This window comes from Ascaphus truei, unplaced genomic scaffold, assembly GCF_040206685.1.
Source record: "Ascaphus truei isolate aAscTru1 unplaced genomic scaffold, aAscTru1.hap1 HAP1_SCAFFOLD_1089, whole genome shotgun sequence".
In the NCBI taxonomy this organism is placed as follows: Eukaryota; Metazoa; Chordata; class Amphibia; order Anura; family Ascaphidae; genus Ascaphus; species Ascaphus truei.
In genome coordinates, this window is record NW_027453955.1 from 27,501 (window position 1) to 49,484 (window position 21,984).

The 21,984-nt window shown below is 44.0% G+C and overlaps 1 protein-coding gene across 3 annotated transcripts in view; it reads left to right on the plus strand.

Moving 5' to 3' along the window:
• Positions 1 to 21,188, plus strand: part of LOC142475188 (uncharacterized) — a 30,133-nt gene extending 8,945 nt beyond the window's left edge. The window contains exons 2-3 of one of the 3 annotated variants that reach the window (XM_075581164.1): positions 5,633 to 5,861; positions 17,908 to 21,187. In XM_075581164.1, coding sequence (XP_075437279.1) covers positions 17,922 to 19,208 — 1,287 coding nt within the window. In that variant the 5' untranslated portion in view covers positions 5,633 to 5,861; positions 17,908 to 17,921 and the 3' untranslated portion in view covers positions 19,209 to 21,187. Of the gene's footprint in view, positions 1 to 5,632; positions 5,862 to 17,904 lie in introns of all 3 variants that reach the window. The other 2 variants (XM_075581161.1, XM_075581162.1) reach the window with 2 other exon arrangements.
• Positions 21,189 to 21,984: the final 796 nt, after the last annotated feature.

Here is a 21,984-nt window from a genome sequence, read left to right on the forward strand (position 1 = left end):
GGTTGGTTCCGTGGTTCTGCGTGGGACCTCTGGAGACCACCTGTGGATCGCCTCGGGTATCCCATGGGTATCAGGCTGGTGGTTCCACGGGTGACACATGCGGGGATGAAGATGTGTGGTCCCACTTCTGTGGGGGCACCACCGACCCGTAGTCTGCGGGGAAGGAGATGTGTGGTCCCACTTCTGTGGGGGCACCGCCGACCCGTTGGAGCGGGGATGATGATGTGTGGTCCCACTTCTGTGGGGGCACCGCGGACCCGTAGTGAGCACCCGTGAGTTCCCCAGACCCCCGAGGGAACCACCCGAGGCCCCGCAGACACCTGTTGGTCTGACCCGGGGCTCCCAGACATCCTTGGGCCTACCGTGGGGACCCAATTGTGGCCCACGGTGACCCAAGGAGACCACCTGGGGGCCATGGTGCTGATGGGACCCACCAGCAGGCCTCCAGAACCTGTTTGAAAAGGTCTGTCCAGGTGCCCCGTCAGCCCACCGGGGACTCGCGTGGGGCTGCGTTATGAACCCTGTATGTAAAAGAATAAATCATGTATTTATGGGGGGCACAGGGTTGGGTAATGTATTTAATAAATAGAATGATGTTTATTGTGGGTCACTGTGTTTTTTTTATTGTGGGTACTGGGGGTGGGGGGGGGGTGTTTCCCCAACGGTATGTGGGTAGGCCTCCCTTGTGGGTACTGGGTGAGGGTGGTTAGGCGTGGGAGGGTATGTAGGCATCCCGAGTGGTGGGTGAGGGTGGGTTAACCCCTTAATGACTGTAGCGGTTAATAACCGCTATGGTGATTATGGGGTTAGGGGACATTACTTTGGATGTTTTAATTTTTGTGTCTGTTTTGCAGAAGCGGAGGGGCCATGGCCAGGGGGGGGGGGTAATGGTATGTGGGTAGGGGGTGAGGGTGGTGAGAAAAACGTAAATAAGAAACACAGTCTGAGGTTATTTTGAAAACAGAATAACACGTGAATTTATTCAAGTCAAGTGCACTACATAGACAGCTTCAAAACAAAAGCTCTCTAAACAATAAACATGGTATGCCATATATTTATACCCTAAATCCTAAAGCTCCACCCCTTTATGGGGGGGCTTGCACGTCACTAAACATTACCTCATTTTGTAATACATAACAATACTAAAGCTGATGTTATTTTGTAATACATAATAATATTGTATAACTGTCTGTCAGCTAGAAACCATTCTGGGGTTAAATGGGATGTGCCTATCCTACCACCTGGCATTTGTGTGAGAACTAGTTTCACTGCGAGAATCTAAGTTTATCTCATGGGTTCTCATAACCTTTAGCCTGTTTACTCTTTTAATTTGAAGTTGATTGGATGAGGAAGAGTCAATAAATTTAGCTAGGAGCGAAAAAATTCCATTCTCTGCTTCACACATTTGTTTATACAGAAATGAAACACAGAAATTAGACTCACAAAGACAAGACAAGATGGCGGATTGAAATATTCACACAAAATGGCTTCATCCTAAATGCTGTTATGTTGTTATGCCAGACCCCCTAATGTCTCAACGTTGTCAGTGGTAAGACCTCACAGTATGCACATCGGGTCCCCCCCCTCCCCACATTTACATACACTGCACTCACAGCAATACAGGCAGAGAGATTTTACAGAAACATTAGGGGGAGGGGGCTTTAAACAGATTACACTGAAGGCAGAGAGATTTAACAGAAACATTAGGGGGAGGGGGCTTTAAACAGATTACACTGAAGGCAGAGAGATTTAACAGAAACATTAGGGGGGAGGGGGCTTTACACAGATTACACTCAGGCAGGGAGATACAGGGGATGTACTGTACTGTATGTTGTTTATTGCAATGCTTCAATGTGTGTATAATGTATAATGTTTTTTACAATTAGATAGATGTAATCCTTGGTATTGTAAGGGTTAGCTTTGGTTTTAAATTGTGTTTTCTGGTTGGTACTTACAGTATATATTGATTTTTGTTTACTTGATTGGTTAAAATAGTTGACTTGTTTGGAAGTGTTTGTATTTAGCTTGCAATGATATTGTTAACATTAATTTGCAGAATTTATATGGTGCATAGATTTTATGCATCATTTATACAATGTAAATGCAATGTATGGATTGGAATGTGAGGTTTTAGATTGTAAAATCAGTTAGGATTATTAAATGGATTATTATTATTGTCTGTATGGAGAAGTGTTATTTGTAGGACAGTATGATTTTGATAAACATTCTACATTTATTTGTATATTGGTTCATCATGTGTGTGTATAAACTGAGTGTATATAATATATATATATATATATATATATATATATATATATATATATATATATATATATATATATATTGTATATATTGTATATGTATATATATATATATATATATATATATATTGTATATGTATATATATACTGTATATGTATAGGGATTGTTATTATATATATATATACTGTATATAGCCTCTTTTGCATACCCAGTTAAAATCAACCCCACACTGATGAGACCCATCAAGGTCGAAACAGCTGTCTGTTTGTGGTTTTCTGGGTATGCACCTTAACCCTGGCTGTGCTCAAAGCTGTGACCAAGCAGCAAGCTTAAGCCTATAGGGAACCATGTTAAAAATGGTTATTGAGGCAAAAAGTGACACTGTGTGCTCATTTGCATGTCATTTCCCAGAATCCCTTGCTGCAGTGGAAGTGCTGTATGCTGGGTGATAATGGGGAAAGGCGGGGTTGCTGACCTGCCTAAGACATGCAGATGAGCATACAGTTGTATTTGCATATATATATTTATATATTTAGATTTATTTATTAATAGTGGGGCTGCTGTGCGTGAATTTTTTTTATTGTGGGTAGCGGGGGTGGGTGAAGGGGGGTGTTTGGCCCTTGGTGTGAGTTTAGGACTTGCGGGGGGGTTGCGGGTGCACTTAACCCCTTCACGGCCGTAGCAGTTAATACCGCTACGGTCATGAAGGGGTTAAGTGCACCCGCTACCCCCCCCGCAAGCCCTAAACAACCACCGATGGGGCTAATACCCCCTTCACCCACCCCCACTACCCACAATAAAAAAAATTCACACAGCAGCAGCAGCAGCAGCACAATTAATAAATAAATCTAAATAAATAAATGAATATAAATAAATACATTTAAAATACATTTTTATTCATAGTGTAGATGTGCAGAGTGTCTCCGGAGCTGAACCGCGTTGTTTTCAGGTCCGGGGACCCCCTGCTCCCCGAGATACAGGCCCCTTTAGGGGGTGCCGGTATCTCTCTGCTTGGTTTACAGGCCGCGGTCACGTGATCGGGACCTTTAAATGCAGAGGGATACCGGCACCTCATAAAGGAGGCTGTATCTCGGGGAGCAGGGGGTCCCCGGACCTGAAACCAACGCGGTTCAGCTCCGGAGACCCCCTGCACATCTACACTATCAATAAATATGTATTTTAAATAATTTTTAATGTGCCGATGTTTGCGCAGAGAGAGCAGCGGTTCTCTCTCTGCAGCAAACACATCTCGCCCCCGCCGGCCTATAGTATCATTGATGTGCATATACAGTACTGTATGTGTACAGTACTGTATGTTAGGGGTTATAGGGGTTGTTGTTATACAGTATATATATATATATATATATATACATATATATATACATATACATATATACACTGCATTACAATTCATGAATTTATGCCATCTGGCGGACACGCGAAGCATTGCAGCCTAGTAAATCCTGAACCATTATCAATTAACACATCAACCGCACGTCAGCCGTGTAATGCGCCTGGCTGGGATAGCAAAAGGAGCCCGGCATGCTCCGGGTGAACAGTGTGGCATTCCAGGAACATGCCAGGTACATGCCAGTGATTAGTAAGAATAAAAGCTGCCGCAGCAGTATACTTCACCATTTGCGTCTTGCGCTTTTTTTGTGTCTTTATCTCTTAGTTCGTGGGACTGTTTGGGCCACTCTTTAATTCAACAGCAGACGCCTTGTCCAACGGTTTTGTATGGATTTAATTTAAACATTTTTTTGTCACTTCCACAGTGGGGTTGAGCCTTGCATTCAGACGAATTGATTATCAAGGCCTGATTATATGGTGTATGATTTAGACATTGTTCTTATAACAATTAAGTGTCTTTTTGGGTTGCGCACTTTTTTCTGTTTAATTAATCCGAGCTGTAATGCCAAGGAGAAAGGGTCACGCCGGCGAGGAGGGTCCTACCATTGAGCGCAATGGCGGAGAAACCCGCGCTGCTTTGAAACGGCTAAGTCAGAATGAGCAGAAACCTGGAACCCATATCTCCGGTTCTGTTCAACCTAGAGGGGTCAGATTCGGTCACCATGTAGTCCTTGTTGCGGCAGGATTGCATGGCAAACTGCGACCCTCTCGTGGCAACAGAACGGAGTCAGGGTAATGTTAAAGGTCAGGTTTCTGCCATTGACTTGCATGGCAGAAAAAAAAGCCACTTTGGTAATGTGCTTTTAAACTGTCTTTTGGTACCTCCGGTTCCGGGGGTCGTGCAAGGCTGATATTTTGCCACTATGGCAAGGGTCCTTCTGCATGAGGGCCAGACGAATTTCAACCCGCTCAGACCCACAGAACGGATTGTTTTAAATTATATTCTCGCAATTGGCGTGGGAACTATTTAGGGCCTCGGTCAAATTCATGGCCAATTGGCATGGGAACTTCTTTTCTAGGGCACCTAGAAATAAAATTTATTGTGCCCCCAGATGTTAGGAACCCCCTCACTTCACCCCAACAGGGTCCGACCATGTACAGTACTGTATTTTAAAATAAATTAAATATGCAATTTTACTATTACTGCGCGCGCACGCACAGACTGTGTTGAACCGCGAAGGTATTAGACTTCAAAGTCAACAGCTCGCAAACGCCCCCATGCGTTTTTACACGGCATTGCAGTATTGCAGACAGTGGGAATAAAATGCTTAAATCACGGGCGCCAAATAACGCAATACACTCCGGGCAAAAACGACAATAAACTGCACATCACCGGGATATTCTAAAATTCGCGGAACTAGTCGAGTTAGAATAAAGTTGGTCGCCACTGTAACTGCCCGATGGCGCTTCGCGTGGTGCTGCGAGATAGACGTCAGACGCTGTTCCATGAGATTTCCAGTGAAACAACTGCTACTCCTGATTCAAACGGAGCTTTGGACTTACTCTTCTGGATGCTATTGGCGAATTTGCGGGTCCCTTTGCATACATCGTGACGAACAGAAGCACTGCAGGCTATCTGACCGCAGAACACTGGAGTGGACCAGGCTATCCGTCTTTGCTTTCCCGTGTGTTCCGGTGTCCATGAGTGGTAATAGCTGTTATTGTTACATTCAATGCCCGTTTTTCTTCTATCTGATGTACGCAGAACCTTGAATTATTTTTAACATATAAATTGTTTATACTTATTTCACGATGAGCATTGTACGCTGTTTTCTGTTTTGGTTTTGTCTAGATTATCAGGGTTTTGGGCCACCCTAATTACAGCAGCAGACGCGCCCTACATTTAATTGGTAACACAGTTATTTATTCTCACTTGGGTATTTAGTAGTATTTTATTCACTATTATTTCACAATTGCTGGCTCATTTTAGTTGCGCACTTGTATTGTTTTATTTCCTTAGGTAGGGACCCTGGCCCTTTAGTTGTTTGTTAGTTCAGGGACACAGTCAGAATCCTGCGCAGCCCTGAAGGTTGTGTTATCTGGGACCAGATCCTTTCCAGATACAGAGACGGTTTCTACGGTGGGATCATCCTACAGGACATCATCCAATTCGGAAGCGGATTAGTCGCGGGATCAGAGGATTCACTTATCTCCATGTCAGCGCTCCCGGGTGTGGACACACCCGGCAGGTACTGTTATACACCAAGTGCACCAACTATATCCTCATCTAGTATGGCGCTGATCACGCCTAAGGGTTGTGGGACTTTGGGTACATGGTATGGGGTGAAGGCCCTGCGAGGCGAGGGGCAGTTGTATCTCTAGTCATTATAGAGTCTAGTGTTCAGGGTTATGTTATACAGGCAGTCCTCAGTTATCCGACACAATGCGTTACTCAAAATGGCGTTGGATAGCGAAACGTCTTAAAGCGAAACACGTTTTCCCATAGGAACACTGTTTAAATAAAAGGTTCTGTTCCTGAAGGCATTTTTAACACTAAAATACACCAAATATTTTACGCAGGCAATAAGATATGCCGCACACACATAAATTATATAGTGTATATAGTTTATATACTGTATTTTATATATATATATATATATATATATATATATATATATATATATATTTATATAATATAACAAATATATAATATAATAATAAAATATATTATATAGCATTATATAATATATATATTATATTCACATAAACAACTTTGCAAAGCGCCGTAAGAGCGTTGGATAAGCTGTTTTGGCGTTGTAAAAATGAACATAGGTATTGCATAGCGTTGGATAAGCCATTCGTTGTAAAACGAAGCATTGTAAAACGAGGACTGCCTGTATCTATGTTCAGTAAAGGCCTTTCTATTTTTACAAAGCTGTGTGTTCAATTGATTGTGTCCTATGAGGGGCTGCTTCCGCTCTGCTAGGATCCCTCACAGGTGGAGGCGCTGCACCACATTGTAAGAATAATTTAGCCCACGCTTTCCGTGGCAGAGGCTTAGGCTCCTGTGAGCCAACAGGTATAATCAGCACCAGTAGAATAATTACATCCTAACCCCAGATCTCACTTGGGGGGGGGGGGGGACAGGGCTACATTTGGCGGCGCTGCTGAGATCAATCAGGACAGACTTTCAGCGAAGCAGAACTGGAAGAGAAAGATGTATACTTCCAGAGCAAGTGTAGAAGAAAGAGGGAGTCTAGGTGTAGTCAGGGGGTCCCTGAACCTCGCAAAGTACGACCTAAGACGGCCTAAGGAGGTCAACAGAGTTGACAGCTGTTCTAGTCGCCTGAGACGAGTGATCGTAGGAAGAGTGAAGTATACTGTATAACATGGGTCAGCAACTTCTGGAGAAGGTCTGCGGTACTGGCAGCCAATAGGAGGGACGCCCGTGCTGCGGGGTAGACGCCCCCCAAAAGCACTTCTAGCCAGACTATCACCGTAGAGCACTTGTAATGGACTGTCATGTGCAGTGTACAGAGAAAGAGTTTTGCCTAGCCTGGGGTATGCTGAATTATCACTGGTTAGAGGCTGAAATGGAGTGCAGAGTTCACAGAAGAGCGAGTTCCCTTCCAAACAGTCAGGGTTGTGCTATTGTGAAAACCGTGGGTTCACCAAAGATGGCGGCTACTATACATGATAGTTCACCGCGCGTTGTTGATGGATGTTGATCCAGGGAATAATCCAATTGCCAATTCTTGGAGTCAGGAAGGAATTAATTTTTCCCCTAAATGGGGTTTTTTGTTTGCCTTCCTCTGGATCAATAAGTATAGATATAGGATAAAGTATCTGTTGTCTAAATATAGCATAGGTTGAACTTTATGGACGGAAGTCTTTTTTCAACCTCATCTACTATGTAACTATGTTGTAAAGAAGCTAAGATGGTGGTTCCCGCCGAGTCTGAATGGCACACGTGCTGTGTGCATTCTGGCTGCAAGAAAGCTGAGTGCATGGATTTAATCAGGTTTGGCACAAAAGCCAACACCCTGCCTGAAGGAGAGAAGTGGCGCGAAAGCAGGAGCTGCGCCCCCCTGTGCTGTGACTGGATCCGCAAGGAGCCCACGTCATGAAGTAATACCGAGTGACCCTCCTCTATTCTCCACCAGAGTGAGGGATCCCAGTGAGAGCCATTCACGAAATTCTACTCGAGCGAAAGGAGTCGGATGTGAGCTACCACACCTTCAGTCTTGTAGAGCTGACAATCAAGACAGAGCACATTGTCGCGCTCCAATGCTACTGCACCGACACACTTTATTCGAGCAAATACCCAGTATGTACCTGGCAGATACCTGGAATGCGCCGCTCCTCACCTCTAACAAGCCTCGTTGCGTTTGCCTTCCCAGCCTGGGTTCATGCCTGGCTGACGGGCGGCTGATCTGTTAAATGATAATGATTAGGATTTAATAGGCTGCAATGCTTCGCGTGTCTACCAGATGGCATAAATTCATGAATTGTAATGCAGTATATATATATATATACTGTGCAGTATTGCAGCCAGCGGGAAATAAAATGCTTCAATCCCTGCCTGGAAAATAACCCAATGCACTCGGGCAGAAAACAGTCACAAACCTCAATACACCCGGGTATACCCGAATTCGTGGGACTAGCCGAGCTCGAATAAAGTGTGTCGCCAGTGTATCTACCATTCCCAATGCTAGCAGTATGGCTACGTGCCACGTTACCACTTACCAACTCCCAGGAGGCTTCCTGGTGGTGGAAGTGGAAGGCAGAGAATACCTCAGTTGTCTGTGCCTGCAATGCAGACTGCCTGGGCCTGAGCCAAGCACCACTGCACGGTGTCCGCAATGCGGGATCTTCTACTTATGGCCAGTAGATCCCTTTCCAACCATCGTAGCTCCTATGGACGTCCCCCAAGCGACCTTGATGGAGCTGGACAACCTAGAGGTAGATGTCAGTCCGTGCCTATCGGTCGTCGGGCGATAAGTGCACCAGTATATCGTCGGTGGTGACACGCCAGCCGGTGGACTACTTCATTGGTGCTGTCAAGAAAGATTCACTAACGTGATGGGGAGCAGATGAGTCTGGAGTTCCCCGACAGCAGGCGCTGGTGTGGCCTGAGCCGCGTAGAAGTCCCACGGCCGTGGTGACTCCCAGTGTGGCGAAGATGGGACCCGAGACTGCTCCAGGAGTCCAGCAGAGTATCGCGACCCAGCAGAGCGGTAAGGAACCACCACCCCCTTACTCCCGCCAGGTGAAGACAGAGGAGACCGGAGAGAGAGATCATCCTGAGGCCTAGTTACGTAGACGCGACCACGCCGAACTTCCGGTGCAGCGACTAGCCAACAACGTACTTCCGATGCGGGACCTGTACCGTGACTCTGCGACGTCCACAGATGATGACGTCACATCCAGTTCCACCAGCGGAGTGAACCGAAAAAGTGCGGCTCCTGATATCCGCACCGGCCTATCCGAGGAAGAGAAGAAGCAGTATATGGAAGCTGTACTGGGCAAAGGAAAGAAGAGGTCTGTAGTGGCATAGCCGGACTCGAGACTGTCATAGACTGTGCTGTTTTCCTGCCACCTGTCCCTAGCGCCAATGCCCCATCCACTGCCCCTGCCCCATCCAGTTCTGGGTTACGGTCGAGTCATCAGGGTCCTAGTGGGGGTAATACAACTAATACGCCCAAATTATCTACGGACTGGCGGGACTGGGTGGCCAGTGATGAAGGGTCTGATGGGGAGATACCATGGGGTTTGTCTAATCCTACTGTGTTTAAGCCTATGCCTAGGGGTAAAACCAGTGGAACAATGTCTTCTGAAAGGGCGGGTTCAGTATTTTCCAAGTCACCGGTAATGAACTCTACAGTGTATATTTAAAACCAGAGACAGCCCATAAAACACAGACAAAGCTCAGTTTTAGCACATCCAGTGAAAATCATACACGGTACAGTGCCTAAATATATATGTATAAATATCTATTAAGTAAAATGGTCTTTTAGTTTGACAAATGTGTTATCCCAGTTTCCAAAGTAAGTGTGTCTTTTTACTGTATTTTTGTGTAACATAGTTGTGTACGTTTGTTAGGTGAATAAACGCAATTTGTTTTTATCTCTCTGCTTGCTCAATCAATGATCCCGGTAATTAAAAGTCTTAATAAGCTGGGTCCACCGTGACACCCCATGATGCACTGCTAGTGGAATGGAGTGCCACTCTCTCCGGCCACTCTCCCACAGTCACCAAATCAGGTGATAGGGAAACAGGTCAATTGGAAGTAAGGTCAGTACATTGTCGCGACTCTGTCTGGCTTACCTGCCTGGTCCCTGCAGAGACCTCTGGAGTTGTTGGTCCCATATGCAGGGGGATGGCGAGATCCTCAGTGGGTTGGGGTACCAAAGGCTCCTCTGCCTGGGCAATTGCCCTGCTTTTGCTTCTGGTAATGGCTGCAACCGGAGCAGTCTCCTCTGCAAACAAGCAGATGAGGTGCCCTATGTTGTTACCAAGTAGTACTTCAGTATCCAACCCTGGCAAAACACCCATATCTCTCATGCCTTGACCGGTGCCCCAGTCAAGAAACACCCGGGCAACCTGAATTGACCTAGGTCCCCCGTCTGGCATAGTGACCTGCATCCCTGTGCCCGGGAGCAGATCCTCTGGATTGACCATATCAAGTCTCACCAGAGTAACATTGGCATCGGAGTCAAGCAAGCCGACTGCTTGGTGATCTACGATGGTCACTGGCCGTAAATGCTTCCTCCGCACATCGTTGGATTGCAACCCAACAGTTGCAATCTGATGCCCTCCTGCTGCTCCGCTGTGCCACTTTCTGAAGTGGTAGAGTCCTCCTTTTGAGTCCACTGCTGGACGTTCTGGACAGCTGTCCCTCTGTTTGTGCCAGTCACATGGCGGTGACTGGTTTTGCAGCTGAAATGTGTTGCCCCTGATGAGGTTTGTTGATCCAGTGCCTCTCTGGACAATCTGGCTTGATGTGCCCAGTCGGATTACACTGGTAGCACTGCTTCACATGCTTGAACTCTGTAGTCTTCGGTATGCTCCCAACTGCAGCTGCTTTCGGCTTCCAGTGTCGGGTGCCGTTGTGTACTGAGCCGGTGGGGCTCCATTCTGAGCAGTCCCTTTCTTGTGTGACGGCACGGCTCGTGATACTTGTCAGCCAGGCTGGCCGCATCCCGGCAAGTGGCTGGCTTTCGGTCAAAGACCCAATCCCTCACCTCTGGCTGACACCGCTTCAGAAACTGCATTTTGAATATTAAGTCCAGTAAGCTCTGGTACTTGGTGGCACTGCATCCATCCACCCACTGAGTATCATGCTGGATAAGTTGGGAAGCAAAAAAGCATGTGTTTCCCGGCTGGTCTTGTCCTCAGACCTGAACTTGCCACGGTATGCCTATGGAGTGAGGGCATACTAGCACAGCAACAAAGCCTCCACATGCTGATAGTTGTTGCTGTCCATTGACAGTATCCCCTGAAAGGTCCTAAGAGCGATCCCCATCAATAGCGGCAACAAACGCAAAGCCCAATCCCATTCTGGCACATGGAACCGGCAACACTGATCCTCAAAGACTTTGAGAAATCCGTAAATGTCGTCCGTGCCATCTACTTACTTGCTGAAGTTGTAGTGTGACACCTTTGGTAGGGGAGGTTGAGCAGGGTTCTTGCTGGGTCAAGGGGGCTGCACACCTTGAGAGGCTGCAATTGTGGCGATAGGGTGTTAATAAGGCCATTAATAAAGGCATTATACCATGCTGATTAACCCTAAATTGCATTGGGACTGAAGGGGTTAACTGTATGTGCACCACACTGATATATTTTCCCCTACAGCATATTTATTGTCCCCATTTTGCAGCTCACTTCCTAGCTGCAGTAATAAAATTGTATGTGAACTGTGCCAATTGGCTTTGCGACACAAGGGGGAGCTGCGAGCGCTAAACCAAGCGCTGATTGAAGAAGCGTGGCTGTATATGGGTGGCCACTTTGAAACATAGGTCTTAATTTCTAAGCCCTAGACCTCGCAACCGCAAGGTTAATTGAATAAGTGGTTTGCGGTCTAACTGAACTGGTTTCTGTCAAAATGTATCCGTTACCTTGTTAGCTTCCTAACTTGAAAGGGGGAAAGTAAATTGACGTGAGAAGTGGGTTAAACTGCAAACCACATCATAGCCCGTTCAATTAAATAAGCTAACTCGCGATAGGAGTGAGCTAGGAATAAAGAAACCATGCACACCCATTTAAAGTTTATAGTAGTGGCACAAGCAGAACATACTTTATTAATAAACTGTGTTATACTGTTGGTTTTAAATGTGAAGACAAGAAAACTTTTTCTGTGAGCCCGGGAGAAAAATCCTTTGACATGCAAGTATGTTAAGGATGAATGAACTGAGGGATTTCTCAACTCCGTACCTCAAAGGCACCCTGCAGAGTAGGTGCCTCAATGTCTATTAGAAGTCCGGATTTGAAAGCCTCAGCAATCCTAGGTGTCAGGGTGTCCGGGATATTGTAAGTGCCAGATACCGGTGTAAAGTATGGGTACTTCACACTTGGTGGCCAAACCCCAGACTCGGTGTCGCCAGGTAAAGGGAGGGACCCGGTATGCTAAGGAGCATAGGTAGGAAGTTAGCGCCTGCTTGTGCAAACCGGGACGCAACTTTCTGAAAACTACTGGCAAGTTGGGGATAGATGGGAAAAATGTTCCCATGGGCGGGATTGGTTATACATGTAAGGTATAGGACCCTCAACCCTATAAAAATGCCTGCTGACCAGTCCCTAGCAGATTCATTTGACTTAACAACGATTGAACCAAGCATCAGCGGTTCCGGAGTGTGAGGGGTTAATAATATTGTAACCAAGGATAGTCTCCCTCTTCTGGAATTCGTTAAAGCTAAGGGTTCCCGAACGAGCCCTGTAAGGACTGAACAAACTTTTACCATTTGGCGGAAATATAGGGGTGGCAACTTGTGCCTCTAGCCAGGAATTGCTACACGGCTCCTTTTGCGCACCCACTTGCATGCATGCAGGGGTGCCCAGAAACTTTTTTCATTCCAGGGACAATTGATTTCGTTCCCCCATCCCAGCAAGTGTTTTATTGTGTATATTGTAAAGATTTGTGAGTCTGTCTGAAAGAAATAAATTACAATTGATTTTACTCAACTTGTATACTCAGTGCAGAATTCCGGTATTAATTTGTGCATAATTCTTGGCCTACTGTGACAGCAACCAACTGCAACGTTTGCTCAAAGGTGACCCCCTCTCCCCAAGTGGCGAGGAGAGAGGTAAGTCCTGCAACAGGGAGACGAGTAGCAATTGGGGCTACTGCGGCTGCACTCCCTCTGAAGCTCACCCCCTGGTTCCTCTTCATCCCTATTCTCCTCTCCCTCTTAGTTACATAGTTACATAGTAGATGAGGTTGAACATATGCTAAATTTAAACAACAGATACTTTATTCTATATCTATACTTACTTATTGATCCAGAGGAAGGCAAACAAAAAACCCCATTAAGGGGAAAAATTAATTCCTTCCTGACTCCAAGAATTGGCAATCGGATTAATCCCTGGATCAACATCCTTCCCATGTATACTTATTTGGTATGTCCCTGTATACCTTTCCCATCTAAAAAGATGTCCAACCTTTTTTTGAACAAATCTATTGTATCTGCCATCACAGTCTCCATGGGTAATGAATTCCACATTTTAACTGCCCTTACTGTAAAGAACCCTTTCCTTTGTTGCTGGTGAAATTTCCTTTCCTCCAACCTTAAGGGATGGCCCTGAGTCCTTGCCCGTGGGATGAATAGTTCTTTTGAAAGCTCCTTGTATTGTCCCTGAATATATTTGTATATAGTTATCATATCCCCTCTTAGACGCCTCTTTTCTAATGTAAATAAATCTAATTTAGCTAGCCTCTCCTCATAAGTTAGAATGTCCATCCCCTTTATTAATTTGGTGGCTCTTCTCTGCACTCTCTCTAGTTCCATAATGTATTTTCTTAGGATTGGTGCCCAAAATTGTACTCCATATTCAAGGTGTGGTCTTACTAATGCTTTGTAAAGGGGCATAATTATGTTTACTTCCCTTCCATCCATTGCCCGTTTGATGCAAAATAAGATCTTGTTTGCCTTTGCATGACCCAGTTTTGATGCCTTCTCCATTTGCAAATGTATTTTAGCTTCCTCAATCTCACAGATATTTGGTGGTTTATAGCATATTCCAACAAACATTTTCTTTATACTTTTACCTCCACTGCTAATTTCTATCCACAAGATCTCTACATTTTCATCATTCCCTTCATAGACATCATCCCTTATAATAGGTTTTAGATCTGGTTTAACATATAGACATACTCCCCCTCCCCTTCTATTTGTTCGATCCTTCCGAAAAAGAGAATACCCCTTTAAATTAACTGTCCAGTCATGAGTTTCATCCCACCATGTTTCAGTAATGCCGATGATATCATACTGCTCCCTTGTAGCTATTAATTCAAGCTCCCCCATTTTATCTGTCAGGCTTCTTGCATTAGCAAGCATGCATTTAAGTTTTTTTCAGCCTGTACTATTATCTTATCTGCTCCTTCCTTTCTGCTCCCACTTGGTTTAGTCTCTAGAAGTTTTCTAGTATTATCTCTATTTACTATGGGTATCTCACTACTTGTCAAACTTGCACTTGGCCCCATTCTACCTCCATACCACCTTGTATCCTCATCTATTCCATTTAGTTCATTATCTGTTTCATTCCCCTCCCCCCTCCATCCTAGTTTAAAATCTCTGCCTGGAATGTCCTCCTATATTCTGGCTGGAATAGTGGTCCATGCAACAGCAGGTGAAGCTATGCCCGCTTCATGTCGCTCGAGATCCTCCAGCATAGTATTTGCCTGACCGGCAGTCAATAGTCCATATCCCTCACATCGGGTTACGATCCGGGGACGGTCGCAGGTCTGATAGCGACCTGCCCGCCTGTCCATTTTTGCCTGGTGGCACTAAACTTAAGTGACAGAGAGAACCTGCACTTTTCCTGCTTTGTGTAACATGTGCAAGTCACTACTTGTTTTGAGAGCTCACAATCTAAACATTTCTCTTTATGCTAAAAAAATCCCTGTAGGACTATAGCATAACGCTCAATGATCCCACCAGTAAATAAGCATGTCACGGGAGACCAGGCAATTTACACCTTTTTACCAGGATCATTCATTGAGCAAAACAAGGTAATTAAATAAATTGAAGTTTATTCGCACAAATTTGCTTGCACACAATGGAAAACAAAATACAGACAAAAGACACACTGGGAGTCTGGGGTAAAAAAAACTAGACTTTCCTATTTGCAGGCAACTCTAAATACAAGTTTTACCCTTATTGGGACTTAGCTCCGAATCTCCTGGTTCATAAATCGGTGTGAAGTTCCACATGCCTCCGCTACGTTAGATTTTGAGAACTTAGGCACAAAAGTCGGGAAATCCATGCTGGTTGCTCTGCTATTCGTGCAAGAGCAACTTTGAAAAGCTTGCAGCGCTCTTACTACTGGAAGACTCTAATCTGATTGGCTCACACGTTCTTTATAGTATTCTGAGTTTCATTAATGAAACTCAGCAGCCAATCATTGCGTGGGAAAATTGCCAGCAACCAATCCAAGCTAAGCCGGTAAGAAAAGCCGGGTCAGCGGGAAATATGAATTAGCCAGGAGACATGCGCAAACCTGGCACCTCACCCCCTGGCTATCTCACCTTGGCACTAGCTGGGGTACCCCCCTTAACTTAGGGATTCCCTCAGCTACAGGGATACCTATTTATCCCTGTGCCTTATTCTCCTTTCTGGGCCATGCTGAAGCAGGGTACCCTAGTGGTGAGTTGCACTTGTTTTTTCAAGGGAAGATGTTGCCGGGACAATTTGCCTACATTTTTAGAGGAACTGACAACTCCAGACCCCAACCTACTAGGCACATTCTGACAACAATTCCTCCGCAAACCCACCCTTGAAACTTATACTCTAGCAATCTCTGCTCGCTGGCATGCCCGGAAACTGGAAAAACACATAAAATACTTTTAATTTGCATGGTACAGTGTATGATTCCAATGTTACTGGGCCCAAGAGCTAACTCTCTTGAACCCTTATACACGGATCAGGGATAAACAGGCTTAACCTTTGAAAGCCTTTTTTACACTGGCGACACACTTTATTCGAGCTCGGCTAGTCCCACGAATTCGGGTATACCCGGGTGTATTGAGGTTTGTGACTGTTTTCTGCCCGAGTGCATTGAGGTATTTTCCAAGCAGGGATTGAAGCATTTTATTCCCGCTGGCTGCAATACTGCACAGTATATATATATATACTGCATTACAATTCATGAATTTATGCCATCTGGTAGACACGCAAAGCATTGCAGCCTATTAAATCCTAATCATTATCATTTAACAGATCAGCCGCCCGTCAGCCAGGCATGAACCCAGGCTGGGAAGGCAAACACAACGGGGCTTGTCAGAGGTGAGAAGCGGCGCATTCCAGGTATCTGCCAGGTACATACTGGGTATTTGCTCGAATAAAGTGTGTCGGTGCAGTACCCCCTACCGTCACAAGTGGTTTGTATTTTTCCATTTAATTGTTTTAATTTGTTTCATATAGGAACATATTGAACAGGTGCCACACCTGTAGCAACCTTTATTTGTTAAATCTACTAATATTCCTTTTAGAATCAAATAAGCTAGGCGAAACATGTGAGGCCAAAGTGTTTGCCTTTGTGAATTCAAATCTAGTGCCCTGTTATACCCAAGGTTTTAAGTCCCTATCCAATTTTAGAATATCCCAATGCTTTGCAATAATTGATTTGATTTGATTGGCTCTTCTGTTATATTGAGTTGTAAACAGAGGGGATATCTGTTCACTAGATCAGGGGAGTGCAAACTTTTTTTGCTGCGCCCCCTCTGCCTCTTCTGCTCCGGTGGTGCGTGCCCCCCCTTTCCTTTCACAGTGGGGTCATGTAACGTCACGTGACCCGCGACGTCATTTGACACGTGACGTCACATGACCACACGGCGTCAAATGACGTGAGGACAGGAGTCCTGATGCCGGCAGAGACAATGTAAGTTTAGAGTTGCAGTGGCCTCACCCGATCCCCCGGCATTTAATTTAAATGCCTTGGGGGAAGAGCATGGGCCCATCAAACGCCGCGCCCCCAACGTTGCGCACCTCTGCACTAGATAGATATGATGATTGTTTTACTACTTCTTTTGGGTGTTTTTGTTGTTTTCCTTTAGGAAGTTATTCTTCGTATGTATTAATATATAGATGAACTTTGTCGTACCAGGGTTCTTTCATAAGTTTTTAATTTATGACTATCTATATATTATATAATTTCGTATCATTAATGTTTATCTATTTCTATATAGTATTGTCTCTCCCAATCTCTTTCCCATTCTCCCCTCCCCCCATCTCCATTCCTTCTTGAGAATAATCCTTGCTATATACATATATTTTGCTCTTACACAATTATTGGTTCGGCCATTCTTGTTTTGTTATAGGATTTATATACGTATTTATAGAGGTCTATTGAATTTAGTATGCATATATTCTAGTACATTTCTGGATTCATTTGTTAATATAGTACAGCAAGTTTATTTTCACCAAGTATACACACTTATATCAGAGGGGTTACAAATATTTCTGACTACATGTTACACTATTTGATAGTAGCAAATGTATTATTGATTTTGTAAAACTTTAGGCAAAACTTTAGGCAGCATTCTGCAACATTCATGTTTGGTATTCTTCTTATTATGTTTTATTATCTTGTTTGATGCTCTGTTTATTGGAAGTATCTTTTTAAATTTTCACGTGATTTATTTGGATTTATTTGTACTCTTTTAGGGCTCTCAGTGATTCCACAGTTTGACAAGCAGTCACTGGACTCATTATAGCACACCTGGGATTCGTTTCGGCTGTGCTCTAATTCGTTCAGATTTTTTTATTGCGGATAGCCGGCGGACAACTTTGGAGCCTATATATAGCATCACATTTATTGGGTATGTCACTCTTTGATAAAGCGCCCAGTGGGTGAAACGTGCAAGAGGACTACCTTTTGGTGACTGCAATGTTGCTAGTGGTCCGCGAATAAACCTACCTGTTTTATCAGCAATTCGGTTTGGTTCTATTTTTTTCATCAGGAGCAATGCTCTCCTCCTTCCTGTCCTGCAGGCTTTCTACGCTCTATCTACAATACTTTGTTATGAAAATGTAAGGTCCATATGGGATTGTCAGTTGACAAAATGTTCTTCTCCAGCAGATTTTGGATCCATCATGATTAAGGAAGAACAACTGTATACACCGGTTTATTCAGCAGATATGACAAAGCATGAAGATATTGTTAATACCAGATATTGGCATGAAGATGAAGCTCACAGAAATCGGTGCCCACTGCGACAGGACACTATGAAGACTTTAACTGAGGAACTCGGTCAATGTCAAAGAGAATGCAAAGGAGTAGAGTTTACATCTACATGTAATAAAGAATGCAATCATAGCCATTCTGAAGAGGTACAAGTATATAATAATGTAGGAATAGACCAGTATGAAGACAGAGAGTGCAGTGAAGTAAGCACTAATAAGTCAGCGTTTACAGTTGATTGTAAATTCCATACCACAGAGAAGCATTACAAATGTACTGAATGCGGGAAAAGTTTTAATCGTAGCTCACACCTTTTAAGACACATGAGAATCCACATAGGGGAGAGACCATATTTCTGCGGTAAATGTGGTAAAAGTTTCATTGATAGCTCACATCTTGTTATACACCAGAGAACTCACACAGGAGAGAAACCATATGCATGTAATGATTGTGAGAAAAGATTTATTTGCAGGTTAAACCTTGTTAGACACCAGCGATCCCACACAGGAGAGAGGCCATATGTCTGCACTAAATGTGGAAAAGGGTTTGCGCAGAGTTCAAATCTTCTTACGCATCTGAGAACGCACACAGGAGAGAAGCCATATGCCTGTGTGGAGTGTGGAAAATGTTTTATTCGAAGATCGCATGTGGTTAGACACCAAAGAATACATACAGGGGAGGGGCCCTATGCTTGTACTGAATGCAGAAAGAGTTTTACTGAAAGCTCAGCGCTCCTTAAACATCAGAGAACTCACACAGGGGAGAAACCATATTCCTGTACTCTGTGTGATAAAACCTTTATGGACAAGTCTGCGCTTGCTAATCATCAGAGAACGCACACAGGAGAGAGACCATATCCATGCATTGAATGTGGAAAAAGTTTTAGTCACAGCTCTGCATTTGTGAAGCATCAAAGGATTCACACAGGTGAGAAGCCGTACACATGCACTAAATGTGGGAAATGTTTTTCTCAGACCTCAGGTCTCATTAACCATCAGAGAACTCATACTGGAGAGAAGCCATTTGCTTGCGTTGACTGTGGAAAAAGTTTTACTCAGAGCTCATCGCTTGTTAAACACCAGAGGACTCACACAGGAGAGAGGCCGTATACATGCCCAGAGTGTGGAAAAAGCTTTACATATAGTTCAGTTCTTGTTAAACACAAGAAGACACACAAGAGGGAGAAATTGTGTACCTAGAGTGGAAAGGGTATTGACACTTGGCTCACAAAAATTAATAAATGTTTATATTTTTGGGGTTGTATTTGTACTGGAAATATAGGGAATTTTTATTTTATTGGTTAAAGGACAAAGTAAGAATTTAGAGAGGGCAAAGGAGAATTTTACCTGTGAAAGATCCCACTCAACGCACAGTGACTTCACACCAAAAGCAATTAGCTGAGTCCCTCCCAAGCCCATCTTAAAGCAGCAATCTGTACTTGTCATTTTTTTTTTACATATATGTTGGTTTTTTTAAAACTTTATTTGAAACAAGGTGACCCGGAGCTGAACTGTTCCACTCCAAAGTATGGGGTACCTGGTTCCTGAGATATTTATCCCTTTGCAATGATTTTTGTCTGGGAGAAACAGTTTGGCCACAGGGGTTATGTTTACTTAGGTGACCAATAGAAAGCTGTGACATCATTGTCAGATGGCATTGTAGCTTCTAATTGGATGATTTACAGTCATCTTTGATTTTTACTTGGAAGTAAAAATATCCCGACAATCTGGATTCTTTGGAGCTTTGAGTACTGTAGCTCAGATTTGAGAGACCCTTGGTTCATATAAGATTTGATTTTGACAGGTACTGTTGCTTTAACTTAAAAACAAATTCAAAATATTATCAGGTATCTGAATTATTCAGATTTAGGGTCATCTCTACTAAGCAGTCTTCTCTTCTGCCACATGGCACCTTCTCGTGCCAGAGACAACTTACAGTCCTTTAACTGTGGACAGTAAGGTGTCCTATGGGATAAGACTGCTTAGTAAAGATTTGCCTTAACCCCTTAAAGTTGTTGTTATGGGCCTTCTAGGCATAACATGTTTCATGTGTAAAGTTTGGGTTTATTACTTTTTCAGTGCTGGTGGTGACCAGTGCATTTCTGTCTCTCCAGCATTGGAGGAGTTTACGCCTCTTCCACAGTGGTCAGTGATGCATTGCCCATCTGGCAACAAAGTGATTAAAAGTGTGTCCCACTTAGCTGGTCCCATTTTTTTGGTGCGGGTAGTTTAAATTGTTCAATATTGTATGAAAGCAGTTGCTGTTAGGGAAATATTTAATGATTTTGTGCCAAAACAGAGTTAAGATCCTACCACACACTAATGTAACACAGTACTGTAAGTAGAGAAGGTGCTCTGTCATACTCAGATCAAGCCATCACAATTGTGGAGACATTTCAACTTCTTTATTGTGGCAGCACAAAGAAATGTGCAATGTCTCGTGAGTTAACCGCTTCTTCGGATGTAGTGCACATTCTGTTTTGCACTTTTCTGCCACAATAAAGAAGATGAAATGTCTTGATTTTAATGTGACAAAGCATCTTCTTTGCTTACTGGATGGTATAAATTTCCTAAATTGTGAATACAATTATGATCCTGATCATTGTCAAATTCTCCAGGCATACATTCCCGATGTAAATAATGGTTGCTTTATTTTTCTCACACAATGTAATAGCCTTGTTGTTTCTTGATTACATTCATTATACATTGATTTACGTGCTAGAAATTCTACAGCCCTAAAGTGTGTCATGGTAGTGTGCAAAAAACCAGGCGCTTACCTCAGATTAGAAACAAAAGTGTGCTTACAGTAAAGCGGTCAATTCGACAATAGCTCTCTTACAAATACTTGGAGCAAACAGTAGGATCCCTTCAGCTTCAACCCCAGAAAAGGGTTAATCCAGAGCCCTTATAGAAACATTATTTGAGCCTGAGGAAGTCGATGTGTCGACGAAACGCGTTGCTCTAAACCACCAGAAGATTTTGACCTAAGGAGGCTTCCGCAGTCAGACCGTGGAGCAGTGTTTGCAGCCCAGCAGGATAGTTTTTCTTCCTGCATCCCGGACGCGGGAAGGGCGCACAAAGCTGCTCAAACTCGATCCTGGACTGCGTGAGGAGGCCAGGGGTCCATTCTATATGTATGTGAGTCCCTTTGCTGTTTTAATTAATAAATGCGATTTCTTGTGAATATTTAACTGGAACCGTGCCTCACTCGTTTTTCTCATCACCCAACCCCTCCCCCCCCCACGCATCATAACACCTGGGGGGAGAGCCTGGCTGATGCCTGGGAGTTAGCACTGATTTTCGTGCTGCCCTGGATACTGGAGAAAACCCCCATTACGTGACGAATAGATGTGGATGGGTTAAATTTAACCCCAAAGTAACCAATTTCTACACCAGCTCACACAGGGCCGTGTGAGTATAGCCTTATAGATTATATATCTTTTCCCCTAACCCTATCAACATACAGCTATATCTAGCTGGGAGAGGCACAGCTCGCCCTCAAGGAGGTGATCACTAATTGTGGTTGCTTACACATGGCCGTGTAAGTATTATTATATTTACAACCCGCCCCCCACCTTTGGAACTACTGTCAATATTCATCACCATTATTATTGTATATGTCTTTCTAATCCCATGCTCCCCCATTGTTTGTTTGTTCCTAAAGTGTGTCATGGGAGACCAAGACTTGTACACAAATTAATACCGGGATTTTGGACTGAGCACACAAGATGAGTAAAATAAATTGTAATTTATTTATTTTCAGACAAACACACAAATCTTTCACAATTACACTTAATAAAACACTTACTGGGTACAGGGAATTAAATCAAATGTCCTTGGAATGAAACAAAGTCTCTAGGCACCCCTGCACGCATGCAAGTGGGTGCGCAAATTGATCTGGGTAACAGTACCTGGCATGGGGCACAGGTTTCCACCCCTATATCTCCGCCAAAAGGAAAAAGTTTGTTCAATCCTT